Source organism: Sminthopsis crassicaudata, chromosome 1 (genome assembly GCF_048593235.1).
Source record: "Sminthopsis crassicaudata isolate SCR6 chromosome 1, ASM4859323v1, whole genome shotgun sequence".
Lineage (NCBI taxonomy): Eukaryota > Metazoa > Chordata > Mammalia > Dasyuromorphia > Dasyuridae > Sminthopsis > Sminthopsis crassicaudata.
The window spans coordinates 387,680,445-387,699,707 of NC_133617.1; the positions used below are offsets into that span (position 1 = coordinate 387,680,445).

Consider the following 19,263-nt stretch of genomic DNA (forward strand, 5'->3'; position numbering starts at 1 on the left):
GAAAAAAGGAAGGAAGAAGGAAGGAAGAAGGAAGAAGGAAGAAGGAAGGAAGGAAGGAAGGAAGGAAGGAAGGAAGGAAGGAAGGAAGGAAGGAAGGAAGGAAGGAAGGAAGGAAAAGGAAAGAAGGAGGAAAGAAGGAAGAAGGGAGGGGGAGGGGAAAAAAGGGAGGGAGAGAGGGAGGGAGGGAGGGAAGGAAGGAAGGAAGGATATGGAATACTCTAGAGAGTTAGCTGAGCTAGGAATATAGTAAGCCTCAATGGGATCCCTATGAAAGATTCCAGCTAGGGACTCATGGATAACTGAGACCCAGAAAGGGTACCTTGTTTAAGGTCATATAGGTGATGATTGATAGAGCTATGTTTGAACCCACATGTAAAATGACAGAATAAAGATGCAGTATTCTGATTGCATGATGATTCCAAATCTAGTTCTTTCTGTTATATGATACAAAGTCTTACATAACATATAGAATGCCTTGGGATCAGATGAAAAGATACAATTATGGGCAGCTCACTAAGGTTGTCCATCAGCACAGAGACTGAACATATTGGGCAGGCACTGCTGATAGACTGAGTTTGCTTTGGAGTTGAACAGAAGGAGATCAAGTCAAATTTCATTTGGGAAGTTGGGTAAAGTTTCCTATGATCCTGAATCTCTTTCTGCCACTAAAGCTAATCTTGGCCCTGAACTCGATGGTAGCTCCACTGGACTCTGCCCCAGTTTGTCTCCAGAGCCCAAAGTCAGTGATGTGATGAAACACCTGCCTTATTTCTGCTGGGCCAAGATGGTAAGGAGCTTCAGATGGGGTTCCAAGCAGTTGGGCATATTCCACATGATTTATCTCCTGGAATTTATTATGGTTGGGTCTGTGTTGGAAATGGAGATGTCCATAAATGGTTTTAAGTATAGGATTGAATCCATACTACAAGAATACTAAAAAATCTATGGAAACTCATACATAACCTTTAAAGAGGACTTCTATGGAGAAATCCTTAGTATAGTATAGTATTACATCAGACTAGAGAAGAACTTTAGTTCAATTCAAAGTGATATTGAAGAAGGTAAGAGACAACTGGATTTACTAGAACATTTTAAACTCAAAAAAGATAATTTCTTCCATATGCCAAAAAATTAATAATGAATGACCACTGATTAAAAAGTCATTTGATTTACTTATTCATTTTTTCCCTTGTATTCCACTATTCTATATAATTCCTGCAGCCTTGTATTTGGTTAGCTTAAGAAAATTTTTCCCAGAAGCTAGGAATTTATACAATAAAATATAGTTGCCATTTTATACATAAATTAATGTTACATTAAATCCATCATGGCAGCAGTGCCAAAAAGATCTATTTAAAAATCAAGATTTTTGAGAGAAAAAAAATTTTGAACTATACAGAAAGTTTCACTAAACACACCACAGTAAAAGCAGAGAGTATAAACAAGATCTTGAGTTTTTATGATGAAAATATATGTATGTAAGTAAAAACTGGCTTAACTAAGTCATTTGCTAAAGATGAGAGTAATGGTCATGGCTAGGGATTCTGTAATATTCACTTATGATTTCCAACTAATCTATAAGACCCAAATGCCATGGAGAAGTAAAATGTACCTACGTAAAGCTTTGGCAGTTTAATAACCTGAAAGAAAGAAATGGTAGTATTTGTATTTGATACGTGTTACATATTGTTAAAGATGGAATTTTGTGAAACTAATTTTTATTTGGGATTATTTATTTAAAATAAAATTCTTATTAGGGTCAAATTATTGCACTGTTTTCCATTTTATATTTATTTTCATGCTCTGAATTCCAAGGGTTTTTAAATTTTAAAAATAATTCAAAACTATAACTATCAAATTTCCATGTATTTTCTATCCTTTCATCATAAATGTTGTTTTATTCAAAACTATTTGAACCTTTTTTACTCCTTAAACTTTGATTTCTTTGTATTCATATTATTCTTTCCAATTGATGTTTTTTTGTAGTCTCTCTAGTTCTTTCCCTCTGCTACTATTAACTGAACAATAATAGATATGCAAAAAGTATTGGATTTCACTTCAGAAAAACAAAACTTTAAATATTTCAACAACCTTAGTTTTTTAAAGTAACTCATTAAAGTGAGGGGAAAATAGTTAACCAATTGAATAGAAAAAGCAAAAGTTCAGCTAATGTTTCCCAGAGAGAAAACATTTAAGGGCCAATTAAATTATAGAACATATTTTAAAAGTTATTTAACTTATTTTAAATGTAATTGAGTATATTAAGTATGAGTAAACTCTGCTATAGTTGTGTAATTACATTGTTAATGCCAGTCCAATATTTATAACTTGAAAAGGATTTATAAGCTCTATAGATTAAAGTTCAAATCTGGCTTCAGACACTATTTGTGTGTTCTTGAACAAGTCATTTAACACTGTTTGCCTCAGTTTCCTCATCTATAAAATGAGCTGCAGAAGGAAATGGCAAACCACTCCAGGATCTCTGCCAGAGAAACAAACAAACAAAACCTAATGGATTCATGAAGAGTCAGACATGACTGAAATTATCAAACAACAAAACCATGGCTTATGTTGGGGTTCAGATGAGAGGTACTGCTGATAATGTTCTCTGAACATTGTAGACTTAAACAATCTTAGAAACCAAGTAGCAAAGCCTTTAAACTTTAGTGACAATCTAAGACAAAAAACACTGGAATTAAAGAGAGGAGCTATTAAAATAGAGACACCCTTTCTGGATGATTTTCAGCTTCAGAAACCTTATCTAAGAGAATGGCAAATCATTTCTATGGATCCATGTAATTGCAATGAAAGTGGCTACTTTTCTCCAAGACTTAATAACACCAGGGTCAAAAGATAATCAGTTTACCTAGAAAGTACATGTTACCTACCATAAACATCAATAACTTCAGAACTTTCATTTCTGGCTAAACAAGGAGACATTTAAAAAGTATCTCAAAAATTTGCCTTAAAACCTAATGTTTCTGAGTGACTAAATTGGGGAAGGTTGTTCTTTAAGCTTTGACAACTTGAATCTAGAATAGGAAAGAGTATTACTGACTGAATATATTGATAACAAAAGAAAACAGACCACATCTGGCAAGGCAATCTCTGATTTACTGGGCAACTGAATCAGATGTTCCTTTGCTATCATCAAAGAAATCAAGCAGTTATCTTTTCATTCCAGATGCACTAACATACCGTGCACAGAATAGAAAGTTTGTCATTCTCCTTCTTTGATGTGTTATATGAAATAACAAGGATTAAAATAATTCCAATTCTTTAAGCTGTCTATGGTGAGATCTACATTATATTAGCTCAGTAATGTCTTAGTTTAACTCCCCAAAATGTTAGGAAAACAAAAATTATATTTATATTCTATAATTCAGTCATAGATTACAATCATATAATGTTAAAATTGGAAAGGATTTGAAGTACTAGCACGTAAAACTCCATCATTTTATTGTTAGGGAAACTGAAGATTGGAGAATTTACATAATTAAGCCAAAGTCACATAGTCCGGTGCTCTTGCTAATACATTAAACTACTGCAAGACTGATGTTGGGACCATTGGGAAAATGATACTTACAATCATGCTACCTTTGTTTTCCTCAGAATTGTTCATTGCTAAAAATGTCCCATTAGTTTTCTGCTGAAGTAGTTTCAATACCCAACAAGCTAATGTAACATGCATTTTTTTAAAGTACCTAATGTATGCCAGGCCCTGTTCTAGATATTAAGGATGCAAAAACAAAAATATTCTATTGAAGAGAAAACAGCAGGTAAAGAGATACACAAACAAATTATATGTGTCTATATATAGGTATACACATCTACACATCTGTGTACATAAATTCTCTCTAGATTAATGATATGATCTTTACAAAATAATGGGAGGGACAATAAAGTAGCACAAATACAGAAGGGGGCAAGAAAAGCTTTATATAGAAGGCAATATTGGCGCTTAGCTTTGAATCGAAGGAGGGATTCCAAGGGACAAAGGTGATGAGGTAGAGATTTCCAGATACAAGGAATAGCCTATTCAAAGATATGGGAATGGCAAATTGTATGCCCTATACAATAACTCCAAATAGACAAATTTGGTGCAATTTAGAATAGGTATACTCTTAAATCAGTTTCTAGAGCTAGATTATGAAGGATTTCAAATTATATGTAGAGGCAAGTAATTTATTCTAGATGCAACAGAGATACATAAAAGGAAACTATTACAACAGTCAAGAGTGATGGCTATACAGGAAGACATGAAAGAGATATTGCAAGGATAAAGCTGATAAAACTCAGCAACTAATTGGATATAGGGGTGAGTGAGAGTGAGAATGAAAACTCCGTGATAATTTCTAAGTGTTTGAACCTGAGTAATGGGGATAGATAGTGGTACCCTCAGTAGAACCAGTGGTTTGGAAGAGAGGTGGCTTTGGGGAAAAGATAATGATTTATGTATTAGAAACATTAGACTTGTGAAAACAATGAGACAGACATTTGGAGATACCCAACAGTTGTTTGGGAATGTAAAATTGGAACTCATGATAAGATTATAGTGATAGATTTGAACCATAGAAACTGATGAAATTATCCAGAGACAGTGTTGAGAGAAAAATGGAAATAGCCTAGAACAGAGATTTTGGGCTTAAATACAGTTAGAAAATGCAGCATAGATAAAGATGTATATAGTAAAGAAAGCTAGAGAGTGTTCAGAGAAGTAGTAGTGGAGAATAGAAGAGAACAGTTTCATGAAAACACAAGAAGAGAACGTCCAGAAGGATGGATGATCAGCAGTGTTAAATGCTCCAGGGAAATCTAGAGGGTGAGGACTAAGTTCTGGTGATAAGATTTGTGATTAAGAGTTGGAGTAACCTGGGCAAAATAGTTTCAATTTAATCATGATGTTTGAAGTCAGATTACAAAGGGATGAGAAGTAAATGAGAGGAGAGGAACCAAATTTGCTTTGAAGAGAAACAGATGGGATTTCCTACCAGTCTGGTTGGGGAAGCTGAGAAAGAGATAGAATAACAACTTGAGGGGATGGCAAGGTCAAGGGAAGTTTTACAAAGATGAAAAAGGCCTGGCCAGATTTGTAGACAACAAAGAAGAAGGGAGAACAGGGAGAAATTAAAAAGCATATAGGGGAGATATTGAAGGGGCAAGTTGCAGGAAGACAGGAGGGAATGTGATCAAGGACACAAATACAGGTTGACCTTGGCAAAAAGGACTGCCTCTTCTTAATGAAGGGGGAGAAAATATGCATGCATAAGGTAGGGGGAGCTTTGAGGTCTAAAAGAGAGAACTCAGATGCTTTTAAATTTATCATTAAAAGAGGTGAGATCCTCTGTTGAGAGGAAAGGATGTTGTTGGAGTCTTGTAGATCAAAGACAAGGTTTAGAATAACCTCTGGGTGTAATGTGATAGAGAATCTATAAGAGAAGAAAGAAAGCTCTTAGGTCCCAGTAGAGATTGGATGACAGAAATGTGTAAGGGTGCCAGTTGGTATAGTCATGTCACTTTCTGTAGTAGCTTTCATTAAATAAAATCAAAGTTGGTAAAATGCAGATATGGTAGGTATCCCAGGGCTGGAATCTGGCAAGACAAGCACAGTGATGAATCAGAGGGAAGAAAATTGCTATGTGAGGACAGTGTTTTGTACTTTTTCATGGAAAAACACAACACAATGTAGGTGACAATATACCTATAGAGCAGAACTATACATCTAGCCAGACAGCCAGCTCATAAATTAGCTTTCAGGGTTTAGCGTTTGCAAAATATCACCTAATTTCCCATATCTCCTGAAATGGATCCATTGACTTTTTGAGGCAAACTTTTTAGTTATTATTTCTATTTTTCAGAGGAAAAAACTGAGATGCCCAGAAATTGGATGTCTTGACAAGGTCCCATATAACTGGGGGGTATCAGAAGCAAGATTCTACCCCTATCTCCACATCTGACTCTCTCTCCACTATACTACTCTGAGAAAGGCCATCCATTGCATCTTAAATTTTGTCACTGTTGTTATTGCTATTCAGTCATTTTAGTTATATTTGACTATGTCATCACATTTGGGGTTTTCTTGGCAAAGAAACTGAAGTGATTTGCCATTTTTTTTTTCTCCAGCTCGTTTTACAGTTTAGGAAACTGAGGCAAACAGCATTTCCAAGGGCCACACTGCTAGTAAGCGTCTGAAGCCAGATTTGAATTTAGAAGAATGAGTCTTCCTGAATACATGCCTGGTACTCTACCTACTGTCTGTTAGCAGATTAAGAGATTTTTCTATTTAATGAGCTAAATTCTACCTCCCTAAAACTACACTTTATTGGTGCTATTTCTGCTCTCTGGAGTTAAGACAAACCTAATCCTTCCTCCATAGGCCATCCCTTCTGAGGAACCAACCAAATCTTATATGAGCCAATGTTTACCTATCCCACATGTTACACTGCAGTCTGTCCAGCTGCCATATTGCCAAAAGTACTCTGGCTTCTCTATATCATTTTCAGAGCTGCCATCTTTCCGTATTGTGTACTCATACTTTATGCCTGGATTGGTCACTTGGAACAGGAGCTGAAAAGCAAGAGAGTGACAACAAACTGAGTCATGCTCATTTTTAAAATCAGATCTGTGATTCTGTCAGTTTTAGAAGGTTCCAATAAGGACTTTCTTTTACCAAAGAAAGTTGGTAGTTGAATACTTTGCAGCTTAAAGTCTTAGAGGGTTTCCTAGAATATTGAGAGGTTAAGTGATTTGCCCAGGAACACCCAACCTCTATGTGTTAAAAGTGGGACCTAAATTCAGGATTACCCGACACAGGGACCAGTTCTCCAATAAATACTTCAGGCTGACTCCTTGTGACTTAATATTCACATACAAACACAGAAATCACAGGAATTATTGAAGATCTAAAATAAATATGTCTGGCCTTCCACCCCAAAAAAGTCAGTCATGGAGCAGAATAAATTTAATGGCTTTGAATTTCTTTGTTATTTGATTTCAGTGAGTATTTGGATCATACATTTATGCAGTTAAATATCTTGGCTTAGTAATCAATGCTTTCACAATCCACTGTTCTGAAAAGTACATCTGAAGAGTACTGTCCCATTTAGAGTTCAGAACTTCCTACTGACATTGCATATTACCTGTATCCACACGGACTCATTGGTAGGGCCAGCTGCCCTCAGATTCTCCAGGTCCCCTTTCCTATCATACTGAAAGACTGTCCCTGCCAACTTGTAGTCTCCATTCCACTGGATAATAAATCCTCCGTTTAGGTAATACTTTTCTGGGTCTTCACTCCTGATAGCCAGGAAGTTTCCAGCTTCTTCAACTTCTACAACTCGAATGTCTCTTGCTCCTTTTGGAATAAGCCCAATATCAACATAGCCTAAGGAGATAAAATAGATGAAATGATAAAAAATTTTTTTTAAAAAGTGTTTATTAAATGCCTACCATATGCAGTACACTTGGGAAAATACAAACCTCAATAAAACCCAGTCCCCGCTCTTGTGGAGTTTAAAATAGAGTGAGAGAAAATTAAATATGTTAAAAAATACAAAATGGAAAGAGAGCTGGATCTGACTCAGAGGCTTGGGTTCAAATGTTTGTTCTTCCACTTACTTTAAGCAAGTCACTCTTTGGCCATCAGTTTTGCTATCTGAAAAATGAGGAGGCTTATCTGAATCAAAAATTCTTAAATTGAAGCTCATGAACTTGGGTTTTTTTATATTTTAATAACTACATTTCTGTATAATTTATTTTCTTTGTAATGCTATGTACTTTATTTTATGCACTTAAAACCATCATTCTAAAAAGGGGTCCATCTCATTGCCCTTTCTCTAAAATTATTGCCTTGTTCCTAATTGTGATGATAAAGCATGATGGATATGAGATTATTGATGATCCCAGGGCAGGACAAATCAACCTACTCGGCTGATTAAGCTGTTACGGTACAAGAAGCTGCAGATCTGTTGTTTAACTGAAAGATCTGGAAGAGTGGCAAAATAATCTACTACCATCTTTTCAGTTTGAGTTCAATGTGCTTACAACTTCTGTTGGCAAGATTAAAGCACATAGGAAGAAAAATCCTGGGGTTCTTTTTTTTTAAGCTATACATTAAAAATAAAATGCTCCATTGGGGAAAAAACAAAAACAGACAAATAGATGACAGATGAAACATCAATATATACAAGATAGGTGAATAATGGTATCCCTGTGGAAGAATTCAGAAGGAGCAACTTTTTATTGTTATTGGAGAGGAGTAGTGTAGCTCATAAGTGTAATCTTAGATGTGTTCAATCAAAAATACAAGTGGAAAAACAAGGTGATATCTAATAAACAGTTGGAAATGTAAGTATGGAATTCAGAGAAGAGACAAGTCAGAGTCTCGTATAAAAATATATATTTCTGAAAATGTCTTTTTCACCCCATAGCATGTCATATTCATATCACTTTATTATTTATATAGATTTGCAGAATAGTGTAAAATGAGAATATTTGAGAAACTCAGTGTTTTAAGAAGGGTCTATGCTTATTATACCTATCTATATCTATCTATCTATCTATCGAGAGAGAGAGAGAGAGAGAGAGAGAGAGAGAGAGAGAGAGAGAGAGAGAAAGAAAAGAGAAGGAAGAGGAAGAGGCAGAGGCAAAAGGAGAGGAATCCTTCCCTCCCTCCTTCTCTCTCTCTTCCTCTAGAAAGAGAGAGAGAGACAGAGAGAGAGACAGAGACAGAGACAGAGAGAGAGAGAAAGTTAGTTCAATTTCAAAAAATAGCTTAATATTGTTAGATGAATAAAGTTTATATGACAATCCCAAACATTTAATGGTTGATTTAACATTAGTTTTTCTGTTACCCAATTTTTGTAAGTCAAATATTTTGCAACTTTCAACTAATCTCTCTTAGTCTCTCTTTTCTTCAACCTATCCAACATACTGCTTCTGGACTATTTTCCTAAGGACACACGATATTCATTGAATTTTAATGTTGAGGAGACTATCAAATTATATTTAGTTCACTCTTTCACCTAATGAAGACTCCTTCCTAATAGCTTCAATAATAATAGAAAATAATTTACTTTTCTACAGATATGAATTATATTCCTTATTTTACAGATGAGACTCAGAGAAATTAAATAACCTTTCCTGAGTCATATAACTAAGAAGTTTCAAAATTATGATGTGAATTTACATCTCTTCTTCAAATCTACCATTGGCTTCACTATTTCACAAAGGTCATTTAACCTCTTTTTTGAATGTCTCAAATAATGACAAGTTTATTAGCTTTCAAATTACTTTCTTTTACTGTTTAAATTCTACATTAGGGGATCTTAACTTTTTTGTCATGGGCTCCTTTGGCAGTCTGGCAAAATGTACAGACCTCGGAATGAGGCTTTTAAATGCATACAATTATCTATCTATACACACACACACACACACACACACACATATATATATATATATATATATATATATATATATATATATATATGTATATATATGTATATATATATATATGTACACACACATATATATGTATACACATACACAAAAAGATGTAATTTTTTTAATTCAAGTTCATTGATACTGAAATCTATTCACAGACTCCTTAGAGTTCTACTAACCACAAATTAAGCTCATACAATTTTAACAGACTTTTTAAAAATGGGCAATTGATATTAACATAAAATATTAAAATATTTAGTGTGCCTGCTTTGTGTAAAGAGCTACATTAAGTGCTGAGAATAGAAAGCTGAATGACAGGTTCCCTGCCTTCAAGATCTTAAATTTCATAGGGAAAGGAACAGGCAACTAGGGAGCACAGTACATAGAGTGCAGGGCCTAGAGTTAGACAGACTTCTCTTTACAAGTTCAAATGTGGCTTTAGAGACTTACTAACTGTATGACCTGGGCAAATCACTGTTTGCCTCAAGTTCTCATCAGTAAAATGAGCTGGAGAGGGAAATGACAAATCACTTCATTATCTTTGACAAGAAAAAACCTACTGGGGTTACAAGGAGTAAAAAAATGAGTCAACAAAAACTCCATTAAAAAAAAAAAAAAAACTATCTTTTAATGAAACACTTTTAATGGAAATGAAATGTCTCCTGAATGTGATGACTCCAGTTGAAGTTTACACACTTGTAGAAGAGAGTTAATTAAAACCATTAATGTATAAACTTCATCTGAAAGAAATATTCAAGGAGGTTTCAAGGAGGTTTCCTGGGAGACAGTACATTTGGCTCTAAAAATGTAGGTTACAGAGGAACATTTCAGAATGACCAAATGTATCACACCCCTTTTTATACTGGAGAATATGAGGGAAATCTCAAAACATTAGAAACCATAACCACCACTATTTCTTGCTGGCAAATCAAAGAATACAGGAGGAACTGAATAATAATAGTAAATGGTAACAGGTTACACTTATATAGTGCTTTAAGACTGATGACAAGATTTCCTCATAAGAGCTCTGGAAGGCAAGTGTAAAATAAAGCAATTCATGCACCAATTTGCAAATTAAATTTTAAAATCACCAAAGAGAAGAAATAATTTATCATATCCAAATTCTATATGAATGAAAGAGAAAAACAAACTCATTTGGGGAACCAAATGATAGCTTGCTAACTTTGTAATTTCACAAGTATACGTAGTCCTAGCATCACAGAGTTGCAAGGGAACTTATGGTAGTCCCGAACTCCTTATGTTGCTTTCCATGTCTGGAAGCTGACACCTAGTCTGCTCAAAGTCAGACAATTAGTAAATGTGAAGGATGAAATTTAAATCCAGGGATTCTTAACTCCAGGCAAAGTATGGCACTTCTCCATTCGCCTTTCTATCTCCAACAATGCAGAGGACAATAATACAATGTTTTAACCTGGGAGCTTTTTGCCCATGTCTTTCCATCAATCTTCCATATAAGATTTACTCAACATGCCAGATGATTTCTTTGGATTTTCTTAATAACTCTAATACACAAATGCAGCATTCAGGTTGTCCACCTATTACTTTCTTTAAAGGTCATTCCCATTAGGCTTCTAGGATAAAAGACAAAACCTCAGCCTGTACAGTACCAAAGCCCTCCACAATCAAGTTCTCATCCATTTTTTCAGTCCTGGTTCAGTCCACATTTCTTCCTATTCAAAATCCATTCCTGTCAAATTTGCCTAGTAGTTGTTCTCTGTCTACAAAATTTCTTCTCTCATCTCACTTCCATATGTTTGGTCTAGGGGCTTTCTCTTATGTTTATACTCCTTCTTCATTTCTGCTTCTTAGAACCCTGACATCCTTCAAAGCATAGTTCAATTGCCACCGTTTTCTATTCTTTCTTGATCCTCCCAGTTTCTAGTGTTCCCTTGCTCCTTAAATTACTTCACATACATTTTAAAACATATTTTTTTCTGTATACATCTTGTGGGCAGCAAGGTGGCATAGTAATTAGGCCTAGAGTCAGAAAGATTTATCTTCCTGAATTCAAATCCAGCCTAAAATCCTAGGTGTGTGACCCCATATCTGTTTGCTTCAGTTTCCTCATCTGCAAAATAAAACTGGAGAAGGAAATGGCAAACCACTTCAGTATCTTTGCCAAGGAAACTCCCAATAGGGTCCCAAAGAGTCAGCCATGACTAAAATGACTAAACAACAACATATATGTTGTATCTCACCAGTAGAATGTAACCCACTGAAAACAAAGTCTATTTTTGCATGCTCAGTGCTAAGTAATAGATGCTTAATAATGATTTGCTGAATTCCTACTATGTGTGAGGTATTGTGTTAGTGCTGAGTATATCAAGACAAAAATGAAATAAACTTTCAAGACCTCAAGAGACTTATATTCAAATAAGCAATGGAATTAACATTTAAGTGTGCTTTGCACTGGGGGCCATGATAAGACTGAGAAAAGAAAGCTGAATACTTCAGGTTTCCTGCCCTCAAGGAGTTTAAATTTCACAGAGAAGGAAAGAGGACTTGAAAAAAGAATACATGGATATAATGTAATGCAAGGGAGAATGTAATGTAAGTAAAAGGCAAGAGAGAAAATAGATGATTTCAAAAAGAAATGGAAAGACTTATATCACCTGATACAGAATGAAGTGAGCAAAACCAGAGGAATAATATCATAAATCAATATCATAAATGTGAACAATTTGGAAGATTTTTATAAAATGATAAAGAATGAACTGAGCAGAACCAAGAGAATAAATCACACAATAACAATATTGTAAAATCAAACCACTTTCAAAGCTGTAATAACCAGCTCACATCAACTCAGCGACCAATTGTGATTCCAGAAGACTGATGATGATATAGAAGTATTTTAGGGTATAGAATAAGACATTTGCATTTTGGCATATGATTCATTAAAGGAATTTCTTTTGCTTGGTTATGGATATCTGATACAAGAAATTTGTTAGTTGTTATTCATCCTTTGTTATTTTAAGAAGACCAATGACATCATAGGGTGCTGTCTGGATTTGCCCATGAATTGGATTTAAGATCAAAAGAGGAGTCTCATAGGCTTGTAGGCTCATAAAAAAAGATAAGAGACAGATTCGAGAGTCATCCATACCTAAAGGCAATAACTGAGTCATGTGCTTCTTTAGGGGAATAAGCTCTTCAAAGGAAAAATGTAAGATTTTTTTAAAAAGCACTGAGAACAAAATCTTAGGGGATATATAGATATAGATATACACATATACACACAAGGGGGTGGGAGGAATAAGAGGGGAGAGGTAATAAAATGACAAGAAGAAACAGTCATATTGGTATAGGAAAATCATATCCGAACACAGCAACTAAGGAATAAGATAGCATTAAGAAGAAAGAAATAATCAACAATGTTAAAATCTGCAAAACTATCAAGGATAAAAACTTAGAAAATATTCTAACTAGATTTTTTAATTGAATCATTGGAGACCTTGGAGCAGAACTATTTCTGGAAAGTGAAGAGGATGAAATCCAGCTTGTATTAGGCTGAGGAATGGGTAGTTAGTAATGAAATGAAGGAAGCAAGTATAACCTATTCTTTACTTGAAAGATCTGACAGAAATTACATTATATGATAAAACTTTAGTCATATTAAGAGATGAAACTTAAAATAGAGTGATGTAGGTTCTCTAAAGACTACATAATAGGCACTTAACAAATACTTGTTGAATTGACTTGACTCCAGAACTGTTTATCCCCCTATGATAAAAATGATCCAAGGCAGAGTCAAGGTTGAAAAGAATTTCCTATAAAGAATGAGGTCCTTCAGATACTCCTCTTTCTTGAAGATCATATTCTATTGGTTGAATCAAGCCCCAGAATATTGCAAAGTATCCCAGATAAAACTTGCAACTCCTCAAGAGCTTAGCTTAATCATTCAAACAGGAAAAACCAAGTGAATAGAGAATGCCTGTTGTTTGGATTATGGCAAATAATCAGAGGTATATTATATATAGAGAAATATACATAGATATGCATAGATTTACATGCATACATGTATTCACATGTATATGCATATGTAAATATACACTAGCCATATATTTGCACATATAATGGTATCATGACTAGAGAGATTTAAAAACAAGGATTCCTCAGAGGACATAAGAGAGAGATATGTGGCAGCTCTGAACAGATTACATCACATAACAGACCGTAACACATAACAAATAAGGAATTATAGGGGAAAAAACCCAAAGTAAAGTATGTCTGTATGATAAAAAGAGAAGAGGGGCTTAGCACATGTTCCACTGGTACTTAGATATGTTCCACTGGTGTTCTTCTAACATCAAGAGAAACAAGAAAGTTGCCCAGCACATTGTGGGAAGAAATGAGCCCATGTGGTAAATTAAGGGAAGAATTTGAACAAGAATAGCTCAGGATGGGTGGGCATGGATAGCTTATGATCTACATCATGGAGGGAACATCCACATCATTGAGATAACAGATCCATTGAATATTTTAAGGAATATACTTCTTTCTAGATCAGAACTTAGATGTTATCTCTCCAAATGTCCCAACACTAAATCAGTAAATTCTCTCTTTCCTCTAAATTCTTATAGCATTGAAAGGCTTTATCACTCACATACTTACCATATAGACCCTTTATTATTCTTTTTTTTTCTTTAACACTGTTGTTATTTTATTTTTTCTCAATTGCATCTAAAATGATTTTAACATTTTTTTAAAATAAATTTTGAGTTTTAGTGATTCCCAATTATATTACAGTCCCCTTGAGGAGAGAGATAGAAAAATCCTTTATATCGTCAGAACCTAGAATTTGTTCATAAAAAGTGCTGCTGCTGATGAGAATGATGGGCATAGAAATGTGGATAAAGCATATTAAAAGACATTTATCTAAATCCAATTTTTGGCAATTTTACTATAATTTCCTGCTATGTACCTACTTACACATGCTTTGATACTTGTTTCCTGATTAGAGGCTCCAAATTGGGTCAAACATATATCACACAAACAGTACTTTCTGATGTCTTTAAAAATGGGAGTAGTGGCTGATTCCTTTACCACTTTCACTGTTGTTTAACTTTCTTCTTGAATAGACTCCATTATGAATGTGCAGTGCTTTTTCTCTGAATTAATCCTTTACCACACTAATTGCATTTAGAGGGTTCTGGATGATCCAATGCCTTGCATTATGAATTTTCTAATGGAATCTTTTACTATATAAATCACATTTGCAAAGTTTCTCCCTCATGTGGATTTTTTATGCCTGTAAACCATTATGATCCCCATATTCCACTATTACTCTGTGGTAATTACTCTGTGGGATCCTCCAGGCATTTGCCAACTGGATATATATGGAAGATAGCTACTTTCTCAGACTGCCTTAAGGTTCAAATATTTCCATGGTATCCTAAACCCTTTAGTGGGAGGTGCCTGATATACCAAATGCATCCTCAATTTTTCCTTAAATCCTTACCTGAAAACTGCCAGCACCCTCTCTTATTCCATACAGACATGTTACACTAATCACTCTCTCCTTTCATATATTCCATCCTGCACTTCTTTACAAATACCCAAGGGCCATATTCCTAAAACATCAATTCCATATATTTCCAGTATGGCCTTTTGTTGTCCTATGGACTAGAGAAAGAGTAGGGAAAGGGGTTATTCAGAGCTAAAAGCTGTTATAAGTTTGTTGGGTTTTTTTGTTTTGTTTTGTTTTGTTTTACTTTAAGCACACAGCTGTTATTTTTTCTAAGCTTCACTTCTTTAGGGGAACCATTAAATACTTTTCTAGGTAGACTAGGGAAGCCAAGATGTCATTACCCTAAGGTGGGAAGCCTCAGACCTAAGAGTCAATAGGAAACTATATTAACTAACTAGCTATCCTTGAGTCTTGGGAACCCCAAAATGAGAGCCACCATATGGGTTCTCGAAGAGTTGTGATAAAAATCTTGAGCATCCAGCAACCTATATATAATCTTTTGAACAAATGACTAGATACAGTGTAGTATTCAAGCTAATGCAAATCTTTTTAACTGTGCTCTGGAACCTAAACAAAATTCCTTTGGTTTCTAATCTCTGTAAACTCTTTAAAGATATGCGAGTAAAAAGGTTTTATATCAACCCCAGACAATCGATCTTTAAACACTGACTTGCTTTTCTGTTATGATTTATATTGGCACTTAGTAGTATATAATGCAATTCTCACTGAAGGCCAAGGTCTAATGACTTATGTGAGAAGAAATCAGGGAAAGAACAATTTATGATCTCAGTGAACTCCAGTTCTCTTTGACAGGTTTTAATAAAAACATGGAGCCAAAAAAAACACAACAGAAGACAGCAAATGAAACAAATGTACTAACTAGGCCTTTCAGAAAGCTAAACTACTTCTCTCCAAATAAGAGCTATATTTTTATTTCCTTACAAACATTACCACTTTTAATTCTTTTATTGAAAATAAAAGGCTGTAATTAAAAAAGAAAAAAAGAAAAAAGAAAGAAACTGAGTTGGATTTGTATATATACAGGCAGGGGAAGCTGTGGTTTAAGTTGAATAAGCTAAGAAAGTTAAGTTAGATACTCTATAGTTTTTAAATCTGTCAATAAACAATGTTCATGAAGTAAGTGGTGATCTTATCTCACAATTAATGTCATCAATTTTGAAGACTAAGGTTCTGTGCTTAGTCTTTTCTTAAAGGGTCTTAGTTAATTAGTTACTAGAGGAACAGAAGTGAGCTACTGACAGAAATAGTGGTTTGGCTAAATGATTTAATAATTGAGATGGAAGTTATAAAACATTCTTCAAATTCCAGATTTTATTTCTATGTCTAGAACTAAACAGAAATCAGGGCAGAAAAGAGGGCTAGGAATATGGCCAGAAGTTTGGTTAAACAAGAAAGGATCTGGCTTCTAGAACCTAAATTTGGAAGGTTCAGCAATGAAGATCTGAAAACTCAATAAAGGTGAGGAGGAAGAAAGAAATAGGTTATGTAGCTTGTAGCAAACAAGAAGATATTTGGAATGGAAGACTTCAGGTAGCAGGAATTAGGAAGCTGAGCTTGAGAAACTGGAGAAGAAAGGAACACAGAACCCAATAATGAGTCCAAAAAATGAGTTTTAGTAATTCAGAGTATGCAATAAGGGAGTACAGGACTATAATACTCACCAAGAGGTTTAATAAGCACAACATACCATCAGAAGTAATAAAGCTTTATTCCTATGTGTCTTTTATCTTCTTTTATCTTCTGATAAAAGGGATTTGTATATATTTAGTGATCAGGGCCCAAAATAGTCTTAGATTTGGAACACATTTGTAAAAGTATCTATTCTTGCTTTTTGGTTTTCATAACACTGCTTTCTCCTGCTTATATGAATACTCCTTTTCAGTCTTCAGTTTTGTTTTATCACCCATATCACACCTCTTTATTATAGGCATCCTTCAAGGTTCTGTCCTTGCCTCTTTTCTCTTTTGTATTCTTTGGATGAGTTCCTCAGCTCTCATGAGCTTACTTTATTTACTGGACATAGGAATCAATATATCTAGCCTCAGGCTCTCTCTTGAGCTCCAGTCCTAGATCACCAACCACCTATTAGAAATTTAAATTGGACATACCACAAACATCTCAGACTCAATGTGTCCAAAAAACAAGTCATTTGTATTTCCCCCATCAAACCCATTTTTCTTTTCAATTTTCCAGTTTCTGTAGAAAATACTACCATCTTTCCAGATGGACAAAAGAAGACTATAAAATTATAGGGTTAGGTGAGTTTAAAACTGGTCAAGCAACTCCCAAAATGGTAGGAATTAGATCAATGACCACCTGTATGGAAGTGTCTAATAAAACATCACAGGAAGCAGTTCCTGGACTTATTTGTATCATACAATTATAGATCTAGAGCTGGAAGGGATCTCAGAAGCAATATAATTCAACAAGGATCTGAAACCCATAGATATTATGAAATTCTCTAGGTCATACAGTAAGTGGATAATTTGAATACAAATCTAGTATTTTTTAAAAAGCTTGATTACTTATACAATGACACAGAGGAGTGATTATTTTGGGAGGATATCATAAAGGATACCGTCACAGGACAGACCACTGGGACAGTAAGATGAAGTTGATTAAGAAAATAAAAGGAAAATTCATAGAATCTCAGAGTTGGAATATAGTTCAGAGGCAACTCAGTCCAATTTATGATTAACCAAGAATCCTCTCTTCAACACATACACACATCATCTAGCCTAAATGTTTTTCTTTATAAATTTTACCTTTTGCTCCTTATTTGGCCCTCTGGGCAAGTCTAATCCCCATTACATATTTTACATTTGCATTAAAAAAACAAATAGCACAAATAGGGAGGGACATGAATAGAGAATATAAAAAGTCATATAAAAAAGAGTTGGATGGTTTTTGGGCAATTATATAAGATCAATATGAGACAATACTGTAATATGGCAACCAACACTAGTAATCCACTTTTTAGGAAAGAATCCACATTTAGAGGTGGTTACGAAGGTGGTGAGAGGAAGGAAAGAGGGTTTTAATATCTTGAAGAAGAGAATAGTTAAGGGATTTGATATCTACACATATTGGAAAAGGCATTAAAAGTCTTTCCTTTTTTGGGAGGGAGGCAATTAAAATTAAATGACTTGGCTGAGTTCACACACACACACACACACACACACACACACACACACACTTGATCTGAGGGGATAGAATTAGGAGCAGTAGATAGAAACTACTAATAGATATATTTTGGCATACTATAAAGGACTTCATAACAATGAAAAGTATAAAAAAATGGAACAGGTTGCCTTGGAAGTTAATGAATTCCATATCATTCAACATCTTCCACTTGGTATTGGATCACTACTTTTTAAACCTTTATAGAGTATATTCCCACTCCAGTACATTTGGGATCTCTGATGTCACTTTTAACCAAGATCCTGTCACTCTATGATTTTATGTCCCAGCACAGGATACAGAATAGAGAGATGTGGAATAAAGGGAAAGTTCTCAGCATCTGCTGACCAACAAAAAGAAAGAAAAAAAAAGAAAAGAAAGAACATCTGTTGCTAAGACATAATAATGAAATGATGGGTAGAGAAACTTCTTGGCAATAATATTGAGGTTTCAGATCTTAACAAAACCCCTAGATCAGTTGTGCTAATCATGGTAAAATAAAACCCACAGACAGAAAATCCCACTCCATTTTCACTCTATTATCTCTCATCTTTCTCTCAAGGAAACAAGAAATAAATGAATTCTAAGATTAGAAGGTCTGCTCATCCTCCAGTGATTTTAACAAGGAAGGAAGAAGCCAAACGAGGAGTACTGGTAGGGGGGTGGAGAGGAGTAAAACTCTGCCTAGTAGACAATGAGATGACCTCTGAATAGTGAAGAATTGATTGGAATGCCATTTTATGAGAAGGAAATACTTTTCTCTAAGGACACCAACTACCTTATAGATTTTCTCATTTAATCCCTTAAGGTAAATTCAGGTTAAATTACTATTTGAGAAAGTAAGAAACAAGGGTTTATAGAATCCTGAAGGTCTCTTGACTTAAGCAGCAGGGGAAAAACCCCTCAAATTCCAATTAGCTGTGCTTCATCAGACATGACGTCCTCTTATTTTGACTTTATATTGAATTTTACTTTATTTCATTACTATAAAACCTCCATTAAAATTATTCTGAACTTAACAAGTGAGCATTTTCATATATAAAACACAAAAATATTGTATTTGAAACTGTAAATCTCTATTCCTTACCTCTTTCTCTTGATTGAAAGTAAATAATAAATTACTTCCAAAATTC

The 19,263-nt window shown here is 34.6% G+C and overlaps 1 protein-coding gene and 1 pseudogene across 4 annotated transcripts in view; one reads left to right on the forward strand and one right to left on the reverse strand.

Moving 5' to 3' along the window:
• ADAMTS12 (ADAM metallopeptidase with thrombospondin type 1 motif 12) overlaps positions 1 to 19,263 on the reverse strand; it is a 510,414-nt gene that overhangs the window by 94,148 nt on the left and 397,003 nt on the right. For all 4 annotated transcript variants that reach the window (XM_074279497.1, XM_074279496.1, XM_074279499.1 and 1 more), the window contains 2 exons: positions 7,140 to 7,384; positions 6,426 to 6,567 (listed from right to left, as the gene is read on the reverse strand). In XM_074279497.1, the coding sequence (XP_074135598.1) occupies positions 6,426 to 6,567; positions 7,140 to 7,384 (387 nt within the window). The remainder of the gene's footprint in view (positions 1 to 6,425; positions 6,568 to 7,139; positions 7,385 to 19,263) is intronic.
• Positions 752 to 1,152, forward strand: LOC141549712 (riboflavin kinase pseudogene; annotated as a pseudogene).